The sequence below is a fragment of the Patiria miniata genome, unplaced genomic scaffold (genome assembly GCF_015706575.1).
Source record: "Patiria miniata isolate m_02_andy unplaced genomic scaffold, ASM1570657v1 HiC_scaffold_18, whole genome shotgun sequence".
NCBI classification, from domain to species: Eukaryota; Metazoa; Echinodermata; class Asteroidea; order Valvatida; family Asterinidae; genus Patiria; species Patiria miniata.
In genome coordinates, this window is record NW_024037056.1 from 5,244,441 (window position 1) to 5,260,902 (window position 16,462).

Here is a 16,462-nt window from a genome sequence, read left to right on the forward strand (position 1 = left end):
ATCGACGAGCGAGACGGGGTGGGCACGCGCGACGAGAAGAAAATGCACCCAAACCTATCGACCAGGGCGACACCCCCCCCCCCCTTCCTTCAGCCCTCACGTGTTTCGTCCCAAACATATAACAGTTTGATGTTATTGCTCAGGATAGCCGATTCAATGACTCCAAACTCCGAGTCGATGATATTTTGTTTAGGATAATCTTTGCCCCCCCCCAAAAAAGAAAATGGTTAGATGGATACTCGACTGAGAGTGCACCACAGAGCATGTAAAATCTAAAATTGTCACGAACTTGTCACAACTATAAAAATCAATATACATGTTACCAAATATTAATTTTAATATCCTCCTGTTTCCGTTCAAGAATCACTTTACGAAAGGACTGTTTACTGCCGAAGGCTTCTGTTCTGTTATTTCGTCGCGCGCCGGGGTTTGACAGAGCACTCACGCCTGTATGGCCGGCTGTATGCATAGTAATGACTGCCATACATTTACTATGTAAGAAAATAATGAATAAACAAATTAATAAATATATGAATAAATAAATAAATAGAATAAACACCGACTAAAAGGATGCCTGGTGACTTATAGGCCTAAGCATCAGTAACGAGAAACGCACAGACACTACGATAAACTCGCAACAGTCTAGTCTGATTCGTTATCGACAGTGAAAGCTTTTATCCTGACACCTGGAGAACTGATACGGGAAACATTAATCTCTTCGATGTAGCATGCCTTTCAAACCGTTTAGATAACAGAATTAAGGCTAGTTAGTTCATTAAGTAATGATTTTGGATGACAACGAAGTGTAAATTTGACAGAAACAGTAAAAAGACTTGCACAAGTTTGCTGTTACAGGGCGCCCTCTCGCACTGTGTTGTTAGAAAATAATTCACGCACAATTATTTTAATGCGATAAAAATATCAATTAAATATATCCTCTACTTTTTTTTCAGTATAATTGAGTTTATTTAACGGAGAAAATACCAGAGAAAACATAAGCGTTACAAACAAGTTTGATTTAATTACTTCATTTTTGGAAGAAAATTCCCCTCTGACGGAAACGAATCATGTTCCTATTGTGTCTTCCGAGTCTAGTTTCTCTTATCTGTGGCCTCAGTTCCAAATTATAGGTAAGGTGGATCGGAGATGTTTGCCAAGGATAAAAAGATGAATCGCCATGTCAAACGTTGATATTGAGTTGTTGTAATATTGGTACTTAGCTCGCAATAATTAACTAATGACTTATAAACAAATGTTTTTCGAATACGATGCCAAATTCATAATTTGCACCGCGCCGGGGACGCGTACGTCCGTCTTTATTATCTTATCTATACTTCATTTTCTTACTCGTAAACCGTGTAAAATCACGTCACGGGGTAATGTCTATTGTTAATGCTTAAGTTTTAGCCAAAAATGGCACTTTATGCAAAACAGGCATTGTGTTCAATTGGATAGGAAACTGTAATCGCACGCCGCCCCTAAAGCTTTCATAAACATTTACCGCCCACAGTATGTAAACTATAATATGTAAATTTTGCAGTCGGATAAAATCATGATCTCATTGTAAGCGAGTTTAACTTTTAAAGTGCCTTTTCTCACATGTTAAATGTGTTATTGGTGAAACCCTTTCTTATAACTTATTGGCTGTTCATTTTCACGTCCAATACGCGTAGGCCCCATATACTATTGTCTGACAATGACCAGCAGGAATTGCGACGGTGAACAGTGTCAATGGAAAATTGTTGTATAGCACACACTCCCCCCCCCCCACACCTCTACATCCCCGGATGTGTCTACGTTGGAAAAAAAACATGTCCACCTCTCAGAACAGATGAAACTTGGGCACCCCGCCCTCATGACCCTACTCGCCCCCCCCCCCCCTTCCTGGTATGAGAATCACGACTGCGTCACTGGTCACTTTGTGTCTTTTTGTTCGACTTCATATAAGCAAAAATACAGACTACAGGAACTTAACAACTGAAATTTGTATTAGGTATAAATGTTGTTTAAATTTTGTATATTCAGAGAAAGCTGTATTGAATTACTATTTCATGTTAATCAGCATCCAGGACACGTTTCATTCAGCCATTGAAACTACTTGATGTCACAAACCGTACCAACGGTACCCATTCTCGGATTTGCCGAATTACTTCACTTAAAGAAAAAACCCGGCATTTTTGGAAACAATGTTTTATTGTTTTCTTCGAAATGACACAGCATACCTGAAAGAAGCATGAATAGCCTGTGGCGACCGATTCAGTTGGATAGAATTATTGGAAATTGGCATTTAATGTATTAAGCTGGATCCGTACTCATTTTAAGCCGGAGTACCAGTGAGAGTACCACCATGCAGTATGAAATTGTTATTGTTTAAAACCGGCAAATTTAGTGCCCTCATACCGTGCTGTCAATCAGTGTGACCGCTTTAAGTAGATTTTGTTTTTTATCAGTCACACCTCTGGCGAGTGGGCTCAAATTTTGAGTTAAGCAGAGTTTGAGTTAGAAAATGCATTTTCTTTGCATTAAATTTCCCTGTAGTAAATTCAAGTGCGGTTCTACGAGGGGGGGGGGGGGGGGGGCAAAAACAGAAGCATCTTTTGTCTCCCCCCCCCCCAAAAAAAATCCATAAAAAATGGCAGTAGAAAATGTTAAAAGGTGATGTCACAAGCGAACGGCCTGCCTCCTAAAAAAATAGTCGGGAGAAGGATTGTCCGCTCCCCATCGAAAATATGAAACGAGCCACACCCACTCCCCTGCCCACCGAGTGATTTTCTGAGTGTCCGGAGAAAAAAAAAAAGTTCTACATTTCGGCATGCCTACCTGCAAAATTTCTGGATCCACGAACGAACAGCAGGTATAGTGTAATGTACTCTAATGACGTGCACAATCACATATGTGTCAATTTAACACACCCCCCCCCCCCCCGAAAAAAAATAAGGAAAACAAAATATTTTTTAAGAAACGTATGATCAAACAGAATCGTGGTAGCAGGTTTTTGCTAAAGTTAGCATAATTTTGAAATGCAAATCTGGCCACCTTGGTCACGTGACAGGAAACTTTTTTTTCATCACCAGAACCATGCTGCGCAGCGCCGCGCCGCAGCCGGGCCACGGGCAACGGCCACCTGGCCGGCGGCGCGGTACCAACATACAGTACAGCTCAGCTCATCACGCGCGGCCGGTGCTGGCATATCGTATTCTGAACATCGAAGTACACCTCTAATCAAGACCGTGTACTTGACTTGTTGCAGTCTTGGCGAAGCAATTCGCATAAAGTTTTACGAGAAAAAAAAGGAGCAGCCTTCAAGACGACACGGAGGTATGTATCCAGCCATGGTGACATTTAAGGGAACTTTAATTCAAGAACACTCTGTATACTAAGCAAATCGGCAAACGTCGAACATGTATTTATGCCGATCTCAGCTGTTCAAGGTGACGGAGAGGTGTGGAGGTGCACCAGTTGTGAAGCTTAGACATTGGAGCTACTGCTTGATGTATATTCCTTGCTCTATGGACTGTGTAGTTATGAACGGATTTTTGTTTTAATGCCCTCTATTTTGTGATTGAACAACATATAAGGAAGTTAGAAAAAAAAATGCAATTTTAATATTAATATATATGCTAACAAACTTATCAATGTTTTTTTCTGTGTTTTTCAGAAGTTTAAAAGTAGGCCCATGGAGCATCAGGAAAAACTTGACAGGCTCTGGGATGAGGGCATGACAAACTATGGGACAGCCGAGGCTAAAAGAAAGGTTGCATTGGCCATCGAAAGAACTGGTTTGACTGCGAAGCAAGTGAAGGTATCAATATTTTCATCCTTCTCAACCAATTGCGGTGTAGATTAATTTATGCCAGTGTTTCATTTATTAAGTCATCAAGTTTCCAAATTAAACAGAAGGTCTGTGTTGCCAAATATTTTTACAGCACAGAGCAAGAAGAAGTGCCACATGCATGACATGTTAACAGTTAGGCCTATTAAGTGTTTTTGAAACAATTAACTTTCTGTTTATATAGCGTTGGATAGACAATAAACGCAGGACAAACCATCGAAAGAATGGCAAGCAGAGGGTCTTACCCCTGCGCAAAAGAAGATGCAGTGGCTACAACATCTTCATGAAGAAGTTTATAGGCTCAAAAGGTAAGATTTGTCTACTTAATTGTTCTCTTTGTGATACATGTAGAAAGAAACAGCATATTAAAGTGAAACATGATTTTTTTTTTAGTCCCCCAGAACCAGGAGTTAAGTTGGTATGGTTGTTTATCCTTGTGACCTTGTTCCCACTGAAGAAACATCTAGGCCTATATATTTCCTGTTTATTCAGTAGCAGGGTTCATTATTGGCCACTCTTAAAATGCAACATGTAATGTCACAATGGCCACTATATCCACATTGTTGATATTAATTAGTAAATTGCCAACAGGTCACTTTTCAAATACTTTCTGGTATGTAAAAATCATGTACTTTAATCAGTCTTTTTTTCTTCTAGTTATTAAATAACAAAATGGGGATATATAAATCAATCAGCATTTTACAAGAACACACACTGCATACATGTGTGTAACCGGTAAAACATTTTAAATTACGTTTTTGGCACCCTTTTATTGTTTTCCATCTTTTCTAAAAGTCTGTCCTGAATATTTTTTAAGAACTATTTCATAATAGAATACTCCATGGAATTAGTTTTTAATCCATTTAAATTTGTTTTATTTCTTGAGCTTAATTGTCCAAGTATCAGTAATGTAGTTGGTTTTTGTTTTGGTTGGTTTCATTGTTGGATCATCCTAGGACGTACCTCTTGTGGAAAATAATAGATACTTTGGGCTCTCAGTGTGTTATCCACATTCCAATCCCCTGCTAAAACAATTACCTGATCCATATCCACTGGCACAGTCATTCATGGGTTTTTCTCTACACTGTGTCCCTTTTCTATCAGCCTCATGTTATTCATTATCCTCGTGTGGTTTGCCCAGGAATGTCAGGCACTGCAATCCTAAACCAGGCCTGTGATTATAAATTTTGTTTTAGCCACTGACCTTGCAGAACTCATGTCTCTTTCTTCTTATATTTTGTTGTCCTGTGGTACAACTGCCCATGAAAAAAACCCACAGTATTCAATATAAACATGAACCTGCAAATGCACATAAAAACGGTTCCTCAACTATATTTCTGTATGTGATGGGTCTGTTGGTTGGGGGCTTTTTGGCAGCTTAAAATAACATAAGGCGAAGTAAAAAAAAAAACATGTTTAGCGTCCCCGCCCGCTTCCTTTTTAGAGGCCGCCTCCTTTTTTTTTTTTTTTAAAGACAAAAATTGATAAATTTTAACGATCTCTGACGAAAGAAATCGTATTTTTAGACTTTTATACCGTGTATAAAGCTGTGGAAATAGTCAATGAGTCCAAGTGGCGGCCATTTTGAAAAAAGCTGGTAACCATCTTGAAAAATAGCCCGGCCGCGTTGTCTTGAAAAATGTGTCGGGCGGCCATTTTGAAAAAAAAAAAAAAAAAGCCTCCTCCTTCCTTTTTGTCAAAGAGGCAGGGCGCTAAACATGTTTTCTTTTTTTATTTTGCCTAATGCATAATAATTATTTTATAACCACCATTCTATTTGCTTATAAAGGTGCCACGGCTCTTAACAGGGCACAGATGATGCAGCAAGGTGTGCAGGAGTGGCGGGGGTTGGATGAGGAAAATCGAATGCTCTACAACAAAGAGGCTGACAATCAGAATCAGTTACCCCAGCAAACCACAACCCTTGGAGAATCAGGGTTTCGAAGCTTTGCCAACAATCTTGGCCATGAAGTTTCTAACATGGTGAGATTAAAAATGGTGTTTATGTAATGCAATTCACATTTTAAATTTTACTGTAACTAAGTGATGAAAGAATACAACTTGAAAGGAATCATGCAGTAATGCAGTACACAAAATAAGATAGATGATACTATTGATAGCACCGACTCATTTTTGCCTTTTAAAATACATGATATTTTGTACTAGGATTTCATTGCTTATCATCTTTCCCGCTGTAATTTCTGGTTAATCCATGGCAGACAACAATAAGAAAACAATTCAAGAAATATTGTTTCGATTCTGGATATAAACAAATTTTACAGTAGATAATAAATTCATTACATGTACAAGGCCAAAACATAATAGTTCTGCTTCGGTTTACATGCATTCGAAAAGAGGGTAGGTGGGTAGAGATTTTTTTCCCTTTTTTTTGGACGATTATATGGCGGCGTCTGCCTGTATATAGGCCAGGGTAAAAGGTAGTTATTGATGGTTTTAGTTGTTGTTTTGTTTCATTTTTGTCCATAAAAAGATGGGCTGTCAGAATACGGTAGGTAGGCAAACCGAGAAGCAGAAGTACTTTTTTGGGGACCTTATATGTGTGCATTTATGTCAGCAAGTATCAATATAACCTAAAAGTCAACTAGTCAGTCAACTGAAACTTATCCCTTCCTACAGGTGGTTGTCATTCGATCAGTAACAAACTCCCTCAGGGAAAAATCTTGACATACATATCTTAGAAAGATTGAAATTTTGTTTAATCCAAGCACTGACCAAAAAAAAAACCAAAAACAAAAAACAAAAAAACCACCAAAACTTAAGAATTATAAGTTCAATATATTGTGTAGTCTTATCAGAGGGGATCCACGACACTCTTTTTATTTCACAATTTCATATTATTGTGTCTTTCAAAGGTTACTTCTGTGTACTAGATTGCTCACTTGTGTTTTAACAGAGCACTCATTTTGTCTTCAAATTTGTTGCTTATTTTGTTGGGACATTTATTCGCAGTGTGCAAGAGTTGATGGCTTGGACTGGGTACTGGTGTGCACTAGTGCATCTTTAGGGATCTCTACAGTGCATGGCAGTGATGTTGGTGTCGATCTTGCCACTTCCACAAATTTTGCGTCCAAATTTTGTGCTTCCAGTGGATTTAGTGGAGGTGTGTATTGTAAAGTTTGAGTAAACGTACATCTAACAGGGGTCTTCAACCAAACATCAATCAAACTATAACTAAGGAAACATCATGTCTATATTATTAATAAAGATCCTTTCAAAATGTTGACACCTTGAAATTGATTAAGTCATGTATAATGCTGGGGAAAAAATCATTGCAAAAAAATGTTTTTGATCTCAAAATGAATACAACTTGATACACCAATGAATGCTGTCCCACTCATCTGGGGAAAAAATACTGGAATTAATCTATGCCATCAGAAGTTATGCATGTTTTAATACAAGATTTGATACCTGTCCATTGATGCCATTGGAAGCTATTAAGCTGAGTGAGATTTAGACATTACACACAAGTTAAATGCAAATGGGATTGCTAAACAAATAGCAATGTACATGTACGTATTCCTTCGTTACTTTTATGAACATTCGTGATTTTGTTTTACAAATGATATAAAAAAGGATGATATATCCCCCAAAAATGGTTCATGAAACCTTACTTTTTAACTGACATTAGAGGAGATATAACATTGCAACACAAAAAGGGAGTTACATGTATATATTTTCATCATGTTGATGGTCTCCTTTCAATTTGTTCTAACACCTAGTTAACAAGTCCAGCACCGTTACTGAAGACATATCACAGCTCAGGGTTAAAGTGCAGCAGCTCTTCAATCAGAAATACAGTAAGTTGGAATGTGGAAAACAAGTGGGGAGTGGACTGGCTAACTGCAATTTTTGTCGTATTACACGACATTTTAAATATAGACCACACACGGGTACTATATGTGCCACATTTGGTGGTAAAAGAGTATATTTCGATTAAGCCCCCCAAAAAATCTCCAGTTTCTGGTATGGAACTTGCCCAAAAGACGCACGGCAACGCGTTTTTTTTTTTTTTTACCTGTTTTTTTTGCTTTAAATGTCGGCTGATGACTGCAAATGGTGCCAGACTTAACTTAGTGCAAAATATGGGAGTCCAGAGAGGCCACATGTTAACAATTATTCTCCATCATAACCCCATCTAAAAACATGTTAAAATTGTGCAGCAGCAGGATTCCAGTTAAACCAGTGAGTTTGGCGGTTTTGAGACATCATCTTTCATAGACAAAAAAACTTTTTTATTTTGCCGAAGCGCATGGCTACGGCGACTTTTTTTTTTGGCCTTATATTATATTGACAAAAAAAATGTTTTCTTTAATACTACAGGGGATGCAACATTGGGCAAAAAGAGCCAGATGAGCTACAAACTGCTGGAGGCTGGGCAGATAGAATGCACAGGGCTGCCGATGCCCTTGAAGAGGCCTGGGGCCTATGGGAGAGAGGCCCTCAAAAAAATCATTGAGGCAGAACCATCTATCAAATTCACAGGTGAAAACACATCTCTATCTTTAGATGCACTTTCATCATGCTTGTTTGTGAAGCTCATTTCCAAAATATCCCATACTTGCTGACCGAAAGCTAAATAACCAGTTCTTCAGTAAAAACGTCATACATGTGCGCACACTTCCGATTGCTACTATTACATGAACACTCAAGTTGCGTTAACTTCCAGTTCCAATGCTACTTAACAACGTGAAGTGGGCATGATTTATACTGAGGTGACATCACACGAATGAACCAGATAGAACTTGTCTTGTTTTAGTGCATGTAACATAGGTGAATGTGCAATGCAATTGCAATACATTTAAGCAGTGAAACCCCCCCCCCCCTCGAGGTTGTCAGTTTTAATTATTAGTCCCAAGATTTGATTCTGGTGATACATGAACTAAGTGGCCTATTTTCGAAAAGTGAGGCCCCCCCCCTCCTGCCAAATCCTGTGTGCCCCACTGCATTTATGCACATTTACATTGTAATGTGCTTCAACCCGAAATGTGCTTCAAATGAAAACAATCACTGAATAATCAAAGCTTTACATCTTTGTTCTTTTTTAATACTAGTGTCTGCCCAGCCTCCCTCCACATTGGATGATGGCCCATCTGGCCAGCTTAATGCTCAACCAACAAACAGCAGTAAGTAGGCCTATGTTTTTGTGACGTGGAATATTTCTTTGAGCTCATACAGTGCATATCAGCAAAAGGATTGTGGATACTATGTGATTATTTTTTCATTAAACTCCAAGTACTTTGAAAGTCCATTTTGGAGCAATGGTCAACTTTTGATCTAAACCAAATGTTGCAGAAGTGGCCAAACTGAGAGTAAGTGAAATGCGTTGAACAGAGGATTTTGTTCAATGTTGTCGACTTGAGTTGCTGCATTTGAATTGAGTTTTACAGTCAAGCCTTCATTTGCTTTGTTCTTAGTCCTGAATTTGAGAGTACATGCAAGGACATTTGAATTGCTCTTTAATGTTGGATTATTGACAATACACTCATGTAAATAATAAAACAGATCCGTTTAGGTTGAAGCAAAACACATCCAATTCTTGCTGACTACAGGCTCATATAGAATCGTGAATGAATGAGCCCTGCCAATCAGCACGTGCTTGACCACAAAATGGACTTGTGGTACGAATTTGTCTTGTGTAAAAGTGTTACACTGAATAATCAAATCTTTACATCTTTGTTCTTTTTTAATACTAGTGTCTGCCCAGCCTCCCTCCACATTGGATGATGGCCCATCTGGCCAGCTTAATGCTCAACCAACAAACAGCAGTAAGTAGGCCTTTGTTTTTGTGATGTGTAAAACATTACTCCAGCTCAGTGCATATCAGCAAAAGGATTGTGGATACTGTGTGTGGTTTTTGTCTTTTTAGTAAACTCCAAGTACTTTGAAAGTTCATTTTTGAGAAATGGTCAACTTTTGATCTAAACCAAATGTTGCAGAAGTGGCCAAACTGAGAGTAAGTGAAATGCGTTGAACGGATGATTTTGTTCAATGTTGTCGACTTGAGTTGCTGCATTTGAATTGAGTTTACATTCAAGCCTTCATTTGCTTTGTTCTTAGTCCTGAATTTGAGAGTACATGCAAGGACATTTGAATTGCTCTTTAATGTTGGATTATTGACAATTACACTCATGTAAATAATAAAAACAGATCCGTTTAGGTTGAAGCAAAACACATCCAATTCTTGCTGACTACAGGCTCATATAGAATCGTGAATGAATGAGCCCCCAATCAGCACGTGCTTGACCACAAAATGGACTTGTGGTACGAATTTGTCTTGTGTAAAAGTGTTACACTGAATAATCCAATCTTTACATCTTTGCTATTTTTTAATACTAGTGTCTGCCCAGCCTCCCTCCACATTGGATGATGGCCCATCTGGCCAGCTTAATGCTCAACCAACAAACAGCAGTAAGTAGGCCTATGTTTTGACATTATCACCAATTTTATGAAAGGGCCTATTTAGAGAGTTCCGCCACTTTTCATGGTGAAATCTGTTTTTGTTCCCACCTGTCTTGATTTGCAACCATAGCCTGACAAATGACACCACATAAACCACAATCGAAAAGTGGCGCAATTCTCCAAATAGACCCTTTCACAAAATTGGTCACTGCTCAGTCAACCGTGAATGTTATAACATGAGCAGGGTGTCATTTTAAAGAGGAGATTAACCCTAACAGAGGATATCTCCCTTTGATTCACATGTGCCCTACTTCTCTTCCAATTAGCAAAAAATATCTCTGTTTCGTTTTTTTATCCACCCTGTATAGTGAAACTCACAAAGCAAATACCCTGATGTACATGTTCATTTTCTAATTTGTGTTCAGATATGACATTTGAGGTGTTGTATATCATAGATAAAATGATGTCAGAGAAGTGTCATTAGAAATTTACAATACATAATAAGCTAAGACAGATTCCAATAGATTGACTTGTGATTTAATTGAGTTGTGAAAATTTGCCCTATCAATTACTTGATTGTATTTCCAGTAGTTTACCCCTCTTTTAACATAAGTTGTACCTCATTTTATTTCTTGTTTTTTTAATGTAATTTCCGTGGTATTTTATGTAATGCGCCTTCGATCATTTTTATGTAGACCACGCAATATAAATTTTAATTTATTATTATTATTTTTATTATTACTTCGAGTTTGTCACAATTTTGTTGTCTCCAACAGATGTGCATGTAGAAACACCAAGTGACTTGACATTGCTTCAACACATGGTTGAGCAAAATGCCACAGGTATGCTTACAATCCCGCTTTTTTATGTAATATATCTTGGGTTGGTTTGAAATTGCTTTGTGTTATACAGTACAAGTTGAATTGGAAAGTAATGGTTTTTTAATTACTGTCAACGTAAAAAGCTTACTGTAATGAACCACACGGGGTACTGTAGAACATTGCACAGTTGTTTGGATTGCAGATGATATAGAAACAACTTTATAGGTGCATATTAAACATCTGATTAAGACCGATTGAGCATTGCAAACATCAAAAAAGAAAAAGAATTACCTAATTATTATGGAACAAGTTGCTGGACTGTTAAAAAATGAGTCTAAAGCATCATGTACAATCATGGCACCTGGTGTGCTGACATTTTCAAGAAAAGTGGCATTTTTGTATCAATTTACAATGCTGTTCAGCCAACCCAGTTTTTTTTTATTCGAATATTGCCCCCAATTACCATTTATGTTTAGTCTGAATTTTGATGAACGGGTGTATGTTCATGTAAGTTGGACTGGTCCCCTGACCTAGTTACAATTCCATAATGTCTATAAATTGCTCCAATTCAATTTCAGTGGGGTCCAGGAAGCAGACTACAAGAAAACAATGGTTTTTACTGGTTTTCTGGCATCTGCAAACACAAAACTTCAAATAAGTCAGTGTAACAATAAAATAGTAACCCCAAATCTATCCATTTCTGAAAAATTACACCCAGAGCAAATGTTGTTTATAAAACTGTATGCATTTCTTTTAAAGGGAATGTACATCATTGGCTTTTGCTATAATTATCAGAAATTGACTATTTGAGAGGTTAGTATAATAGATCAAATATTGTTAAACTTACATGTTTGAAATTTTGCGTCCGAAAATGCTGGAAAAAACCAAGAAACACAAAAGTGTTCAAGTAGTCTGGTTCCCTGACTCAACTAAAGATGAAATGGATCAATTTATAGATGCTGGAAATTGTAATGTAAGGAAACCAGTCTAGCTGGCCTGCATCCGTTCATAAACATGTAACCAATAGCAAACATAATTTTGCTGAAAAAAAAAGTAGTGGAAAAATAGTTAGGTTTTTCCAACGGTAGTCGTCGGCCACACCGTTGGAAATGATACAAAAATACCACTTTTCCGGAAAATGACTTCACACCTGGTGCCATAATTTTACAGGATGCTTAAGACTGTCATTTACCAACATCCTAGTACACATGTAAGGTATGTCGTAAGAATTTGGTAGTTTTGTTTTTCGATGTTTGCAAATGTTGTATATTCCCTTTAATCATAAGCCAAACATAAAATGGCGGCTCTTCATGTGCAACTCTTTTCTTTCCCCTTTTAATACACAGATTCAGATGAATATGAAGTGGAGTGTTTGACGGAAAGAAAAAAACTAAGAGGCAAAATATACTACCTAGTAAAATGGAAGGGTTTTACTGAGCAGACATGGGAACCAGCAGGCAATGTCTCATACCAGCTGCGTAGCAACTTTAGTAAGAAATAGAAACGATAAAGGGGGGGGGGGGGCCAAGACAATGTATTTTCAGTGATACTTCCTTTCTTTCATTTAAATTTTAAAACCTTTTCCCCCATTTGAATTGAATTGTTAACTGGAGCTACCATTATTTTTTCTTGATAAAAAGAGAACTTGATCCATGTCATAATTATCGTTTAAGAAGTCTTTCACTTCTAGAGATTGCTCATTGACACAAATTCACCAAACTTCAGAAAATGTTAGTCAGTCTAAGTCCAAAAAGAAAAAAAAAAAAGGTTTTGGATCATATGGTGCTTGTAGCTTGTGCAGTGTAAAACAAATAACAAAAATATTAAATAAATAAAATGCAACGAAAAGTAATAAGTGCCCCTAAATGCTAAATTGCTTTTCTTTTATGTTCAATGACATACAGGTGTAATGTAATCTGTACCTCTGGCGATATTAAATATACCTTCTATGAAATACTAATAAAAGAACAGCTGCAACTGCTACGCAGCTGGTATGAGACATTGCATGCTGGTTCCAATGCATGCCATGTTTGAACAACAGTACAGTCTGAGCTAGGTGCATTCCGATCACGAGCCGCATGGGCATCAGTGTGCATTCGCCACATCTTCATGTATACATGTACATGTACATCTCAATTGGAGATGCCTGGTGATGTAGGCTGACATTCATGTTCTTCATATGGGAGAAATGCACCTAGGCACCAGCTGCATTTCTACATATCTGTTGTTTATTTATCATTTGTAATTTTATCATTTGTAATTTGTACTATTTTTCTCTCTTTATTGGTATTATGTTTTTTTCTGAGTAAATTGGATTTATTGTGTTTCAGCGCCTTGACCACCTTAATACATGTGTAGGTATGGCGCTTCAGATCCGTCAGAATAACTTACGTGCTGAAATATAGCAGGTTTTTTTCACCGAACATTGGGCCTCCATAAAACTGTAAAAATGGGGGGGGGGGGGGGGGGGGGGAAGCTGGTTGTCAACACAAATAATCAATTCAAAATCGAAGGGGGGGGGGGCTGGTGCAATATTTTGAATTAAAGGTGCTGTTGAAAACATACGATCATGCACACTGTATCACTTAATAGTGTACACTTTAATACATTAATTTTTAGTATCAGAGCGAGGGGGGTGGGTTCCAAATTTTTGTCACTATAATTATACAAATTAGGTCTTTTTGAGTCGGGGGGGGGGGATTGATCCCCAAACAACCACCCCCCCCCCCCCCCCCCCCCCCCGGATCCGTGCTTAGTGTGGGTCGGGTTCATGAAATATAACTGATTTGTAATGGATTATGCAAAGCTTCATCAAATTATTGATATCAACGTAGTTTAGTCACTTACTATGAATGTCCTGTATACATGTTTTCCAGAACCTTTTTTTCTTCAAAATTAAATGTATTTGAAAATATTATTGCAACATAAAGCCGTTATTTGTTTACTTGTTTGTATGTATGTTATTTTTCCAGCTTTTATCTGATCTACATGTAGGTGTTACTCATGTGAAAAAGGCAAACATTAAACAGTTTGAAAAGTTTCATCATCAAATTATTAAAATAACGTAGTTGAGTCATTTAAATGAATGTACATGTACATGTATACATGTTTTTCCAAAACCTTTCTTTTTTTCATAAATTAAACATGTTTGAAAATACTATTGCAACTTATTGCACTTGCATTATGTTTTCACTTGTTTTTTTTTGTATTTTTGTCACTTTTATCTGATATACAGTGTATGTATGTATGTATGCCTAAATAAATAAACACAACCATAATTGAATCCTATAAAAATGGGCAGTTTTTGTTATTCTTTTGCTATTTGTGCAAGAACCAATTTCGGGGTTGTGTGTATTGCCTGGAGAATGGCGTTTTTACCTACATACAATTACGTGGCCGTACGTAGCTAGTGTAGGCCTGTAATGGTAATAAAACTGGGCTAGTATTACATTAGTCTTGACCAAGGCTATCAGCTTGTTCCCATACGAGCTTGTTCCGGCTACCGCACACCGCGCGCACCGCGACACACTAGTATACTGTTAGCCTCAATGACCCTTGCGTGTGCTTTGTGTGCATGTATGTACCTCCCACACACATTTCCGCAAACAGCCGTACAGTAAGTCGAGGCGGAGGATAGCCTTGACGCAACTGTGTAGGCCCAATATGATAATTAGTACGCGCTATGGTAAACAGTCTTCTCTCATGGTACGACATACAATTCGTAAGTACGTGTGAAATACATATGTCGTACGTATAAGATATATGTTGCACATGGTACGAATTCAGAGAGAGATTTTTTTACCATGCCCCTGTATGACAGTTTCGTATCCATCCCAAAGTCAATATTAAATAGCTTGTTTCTTGCAGTTAATTCATACGGGTGTGACATGACTTATAGATATGAGTTTTCCTGCATGATTCGATGAAATGAATACAATTTGACCTGGGTCCGAATTGACCTGTTCCCTACATTCGCTGTCGGCAGAATGTCACGGGGTAGCAGCGTGATAATGTACGCTGTTACACCGACAATAAATGTCGGCAGCTACATGTATGACTGTCCCATTCGCAATACATTGGAAATATATCATCATTTTGAACAAGTGTTCATTCATGTAGCGGCATATTTCATTTGTTTGGAATGAAACTGGAGAAATGGTTTAAAATGGGATTGAAAATTGAAATACCTGGACATTTATTTTTGAGTGAACATTCGTGGCGTATACAGTAATTTGCAGGCTACATGAAAAAAAGGCATGAATATGTATGTCGCGGGTCCAAGTTTACGGGCTTTGATTGGATATTGTGTAATATATGCGCATCAGAAATATTCGGCCGAATTCGGCCGAAAAAATAAAGAAACACATAGAATTTGCCACGGTTGCGTCAAGGCTTTCCTCTGCCTCAATTTACTGTACGGCTGTTTGCGGAAGTGTGTATGGGAGGTACATACACGCACACAAAGCACACGCAAGGGTCGTTGAGGCTAACAGTATACTAGTGTGTCGCGGCGCGCACGATGTGCGGTAGCCGGAACAAGCTCGTACATGTATGGGAACAAGCTGGTAATTACATTGGTGATCATGTATCTACTACGGTACTGGTTTATATAAGGCCAAAAAAAAACCAAGTTCTGCTTCTGATTACATGGCACTTGAAAACAGGGTAGATGTACATGTAGGTAGGGACCTTTTTGGTGCAATTTTTTTTGTGTACGAATATATGGAGGCATCTGCATGTATGTGCGAGTAATCAAGAAAAATATGATTTTGGGTGTTTTTTTCTCACTTTCCCCATACAAAAAATAGGTAGGGGCTGGCAGAATGGGTACATGAACATGTAGGTAGGGAAACCAGAAGCAGAACTTTTTTTTATGGTTGGCCTAACACTGAACAAATTCCACATTGTATTGGACATACATATAGTTTGAGACATTAAGAACGTACAGGAATGTCAGATTAGGCGTAAAGGGCAGGGTTTTGAATTGTTGAGGGAAATTGGATAGTAAAATGGCAATGACGACGACAAAATGCAACACGAAAATAAAGATGGCAATCACCGCGCAATGTACCATAACGCGTTAGGCGCGATGAATCATGCGACACCAACCGTTGTAATTTCTACCCCTTATTTTGAGAGAAGTAGCTCTCGAGAGTCACCATAATTGACGCAGAAATGCTTGCAACGCACGCGTGTTGTCAAACGCAAATTGAATGCGAGTGCGTCAAAACATACATTGTATCCTCATCATTTTAGGGGGTCTGACGATACATGATGTATGCTTTAAAAAGGTAATTTTTTAGTAGAACAAAACAACCTTGCCTCTAATTTGATCAAACCTAAACAGGCACCCTACACTACACAATTGCCCTAACAAACATGATGCAGT

General features: G+C 38.0%; 1 protein-coding gene across 1 annotated transcript; it reads left to right on the forward strand.

The window, feature by feature from the left end:
* Positions 1-2,967: 2,967 nt before the first annotated feature.
* On the forward strand, positions 2,968-12,583 carry LOC119724366. Its single transcript, XM_038195384.1, has 12 exons — positions 2,968-3,318; positions 3,659-3,802; positions 4,017-4,140; positions 5,622-5,815; positions 6,803-6,953; positions 7,573-7,650; positions 8,174-8,335; positions 8,905-8,976; positions 9,547-9,618; positions 10,190-10,261; positions 11,029-11,094; positions 12,420-12,583. The coding sequence occupies exons 2-12, from the start codon at positions 3,677-3,679 to the stop codon at positions 12,572-12,574; spliced, it is 1,272 nt and encodes a 423-aa protein (XP_038051312.1). The 5' UTR covers positions 2,968-3,318; positions 3,659-3,676; the 3' UTR covers positions 12,575-12,583.
* Positions 12,584-16,462: the final 3,879 nt, after the last annotated feature.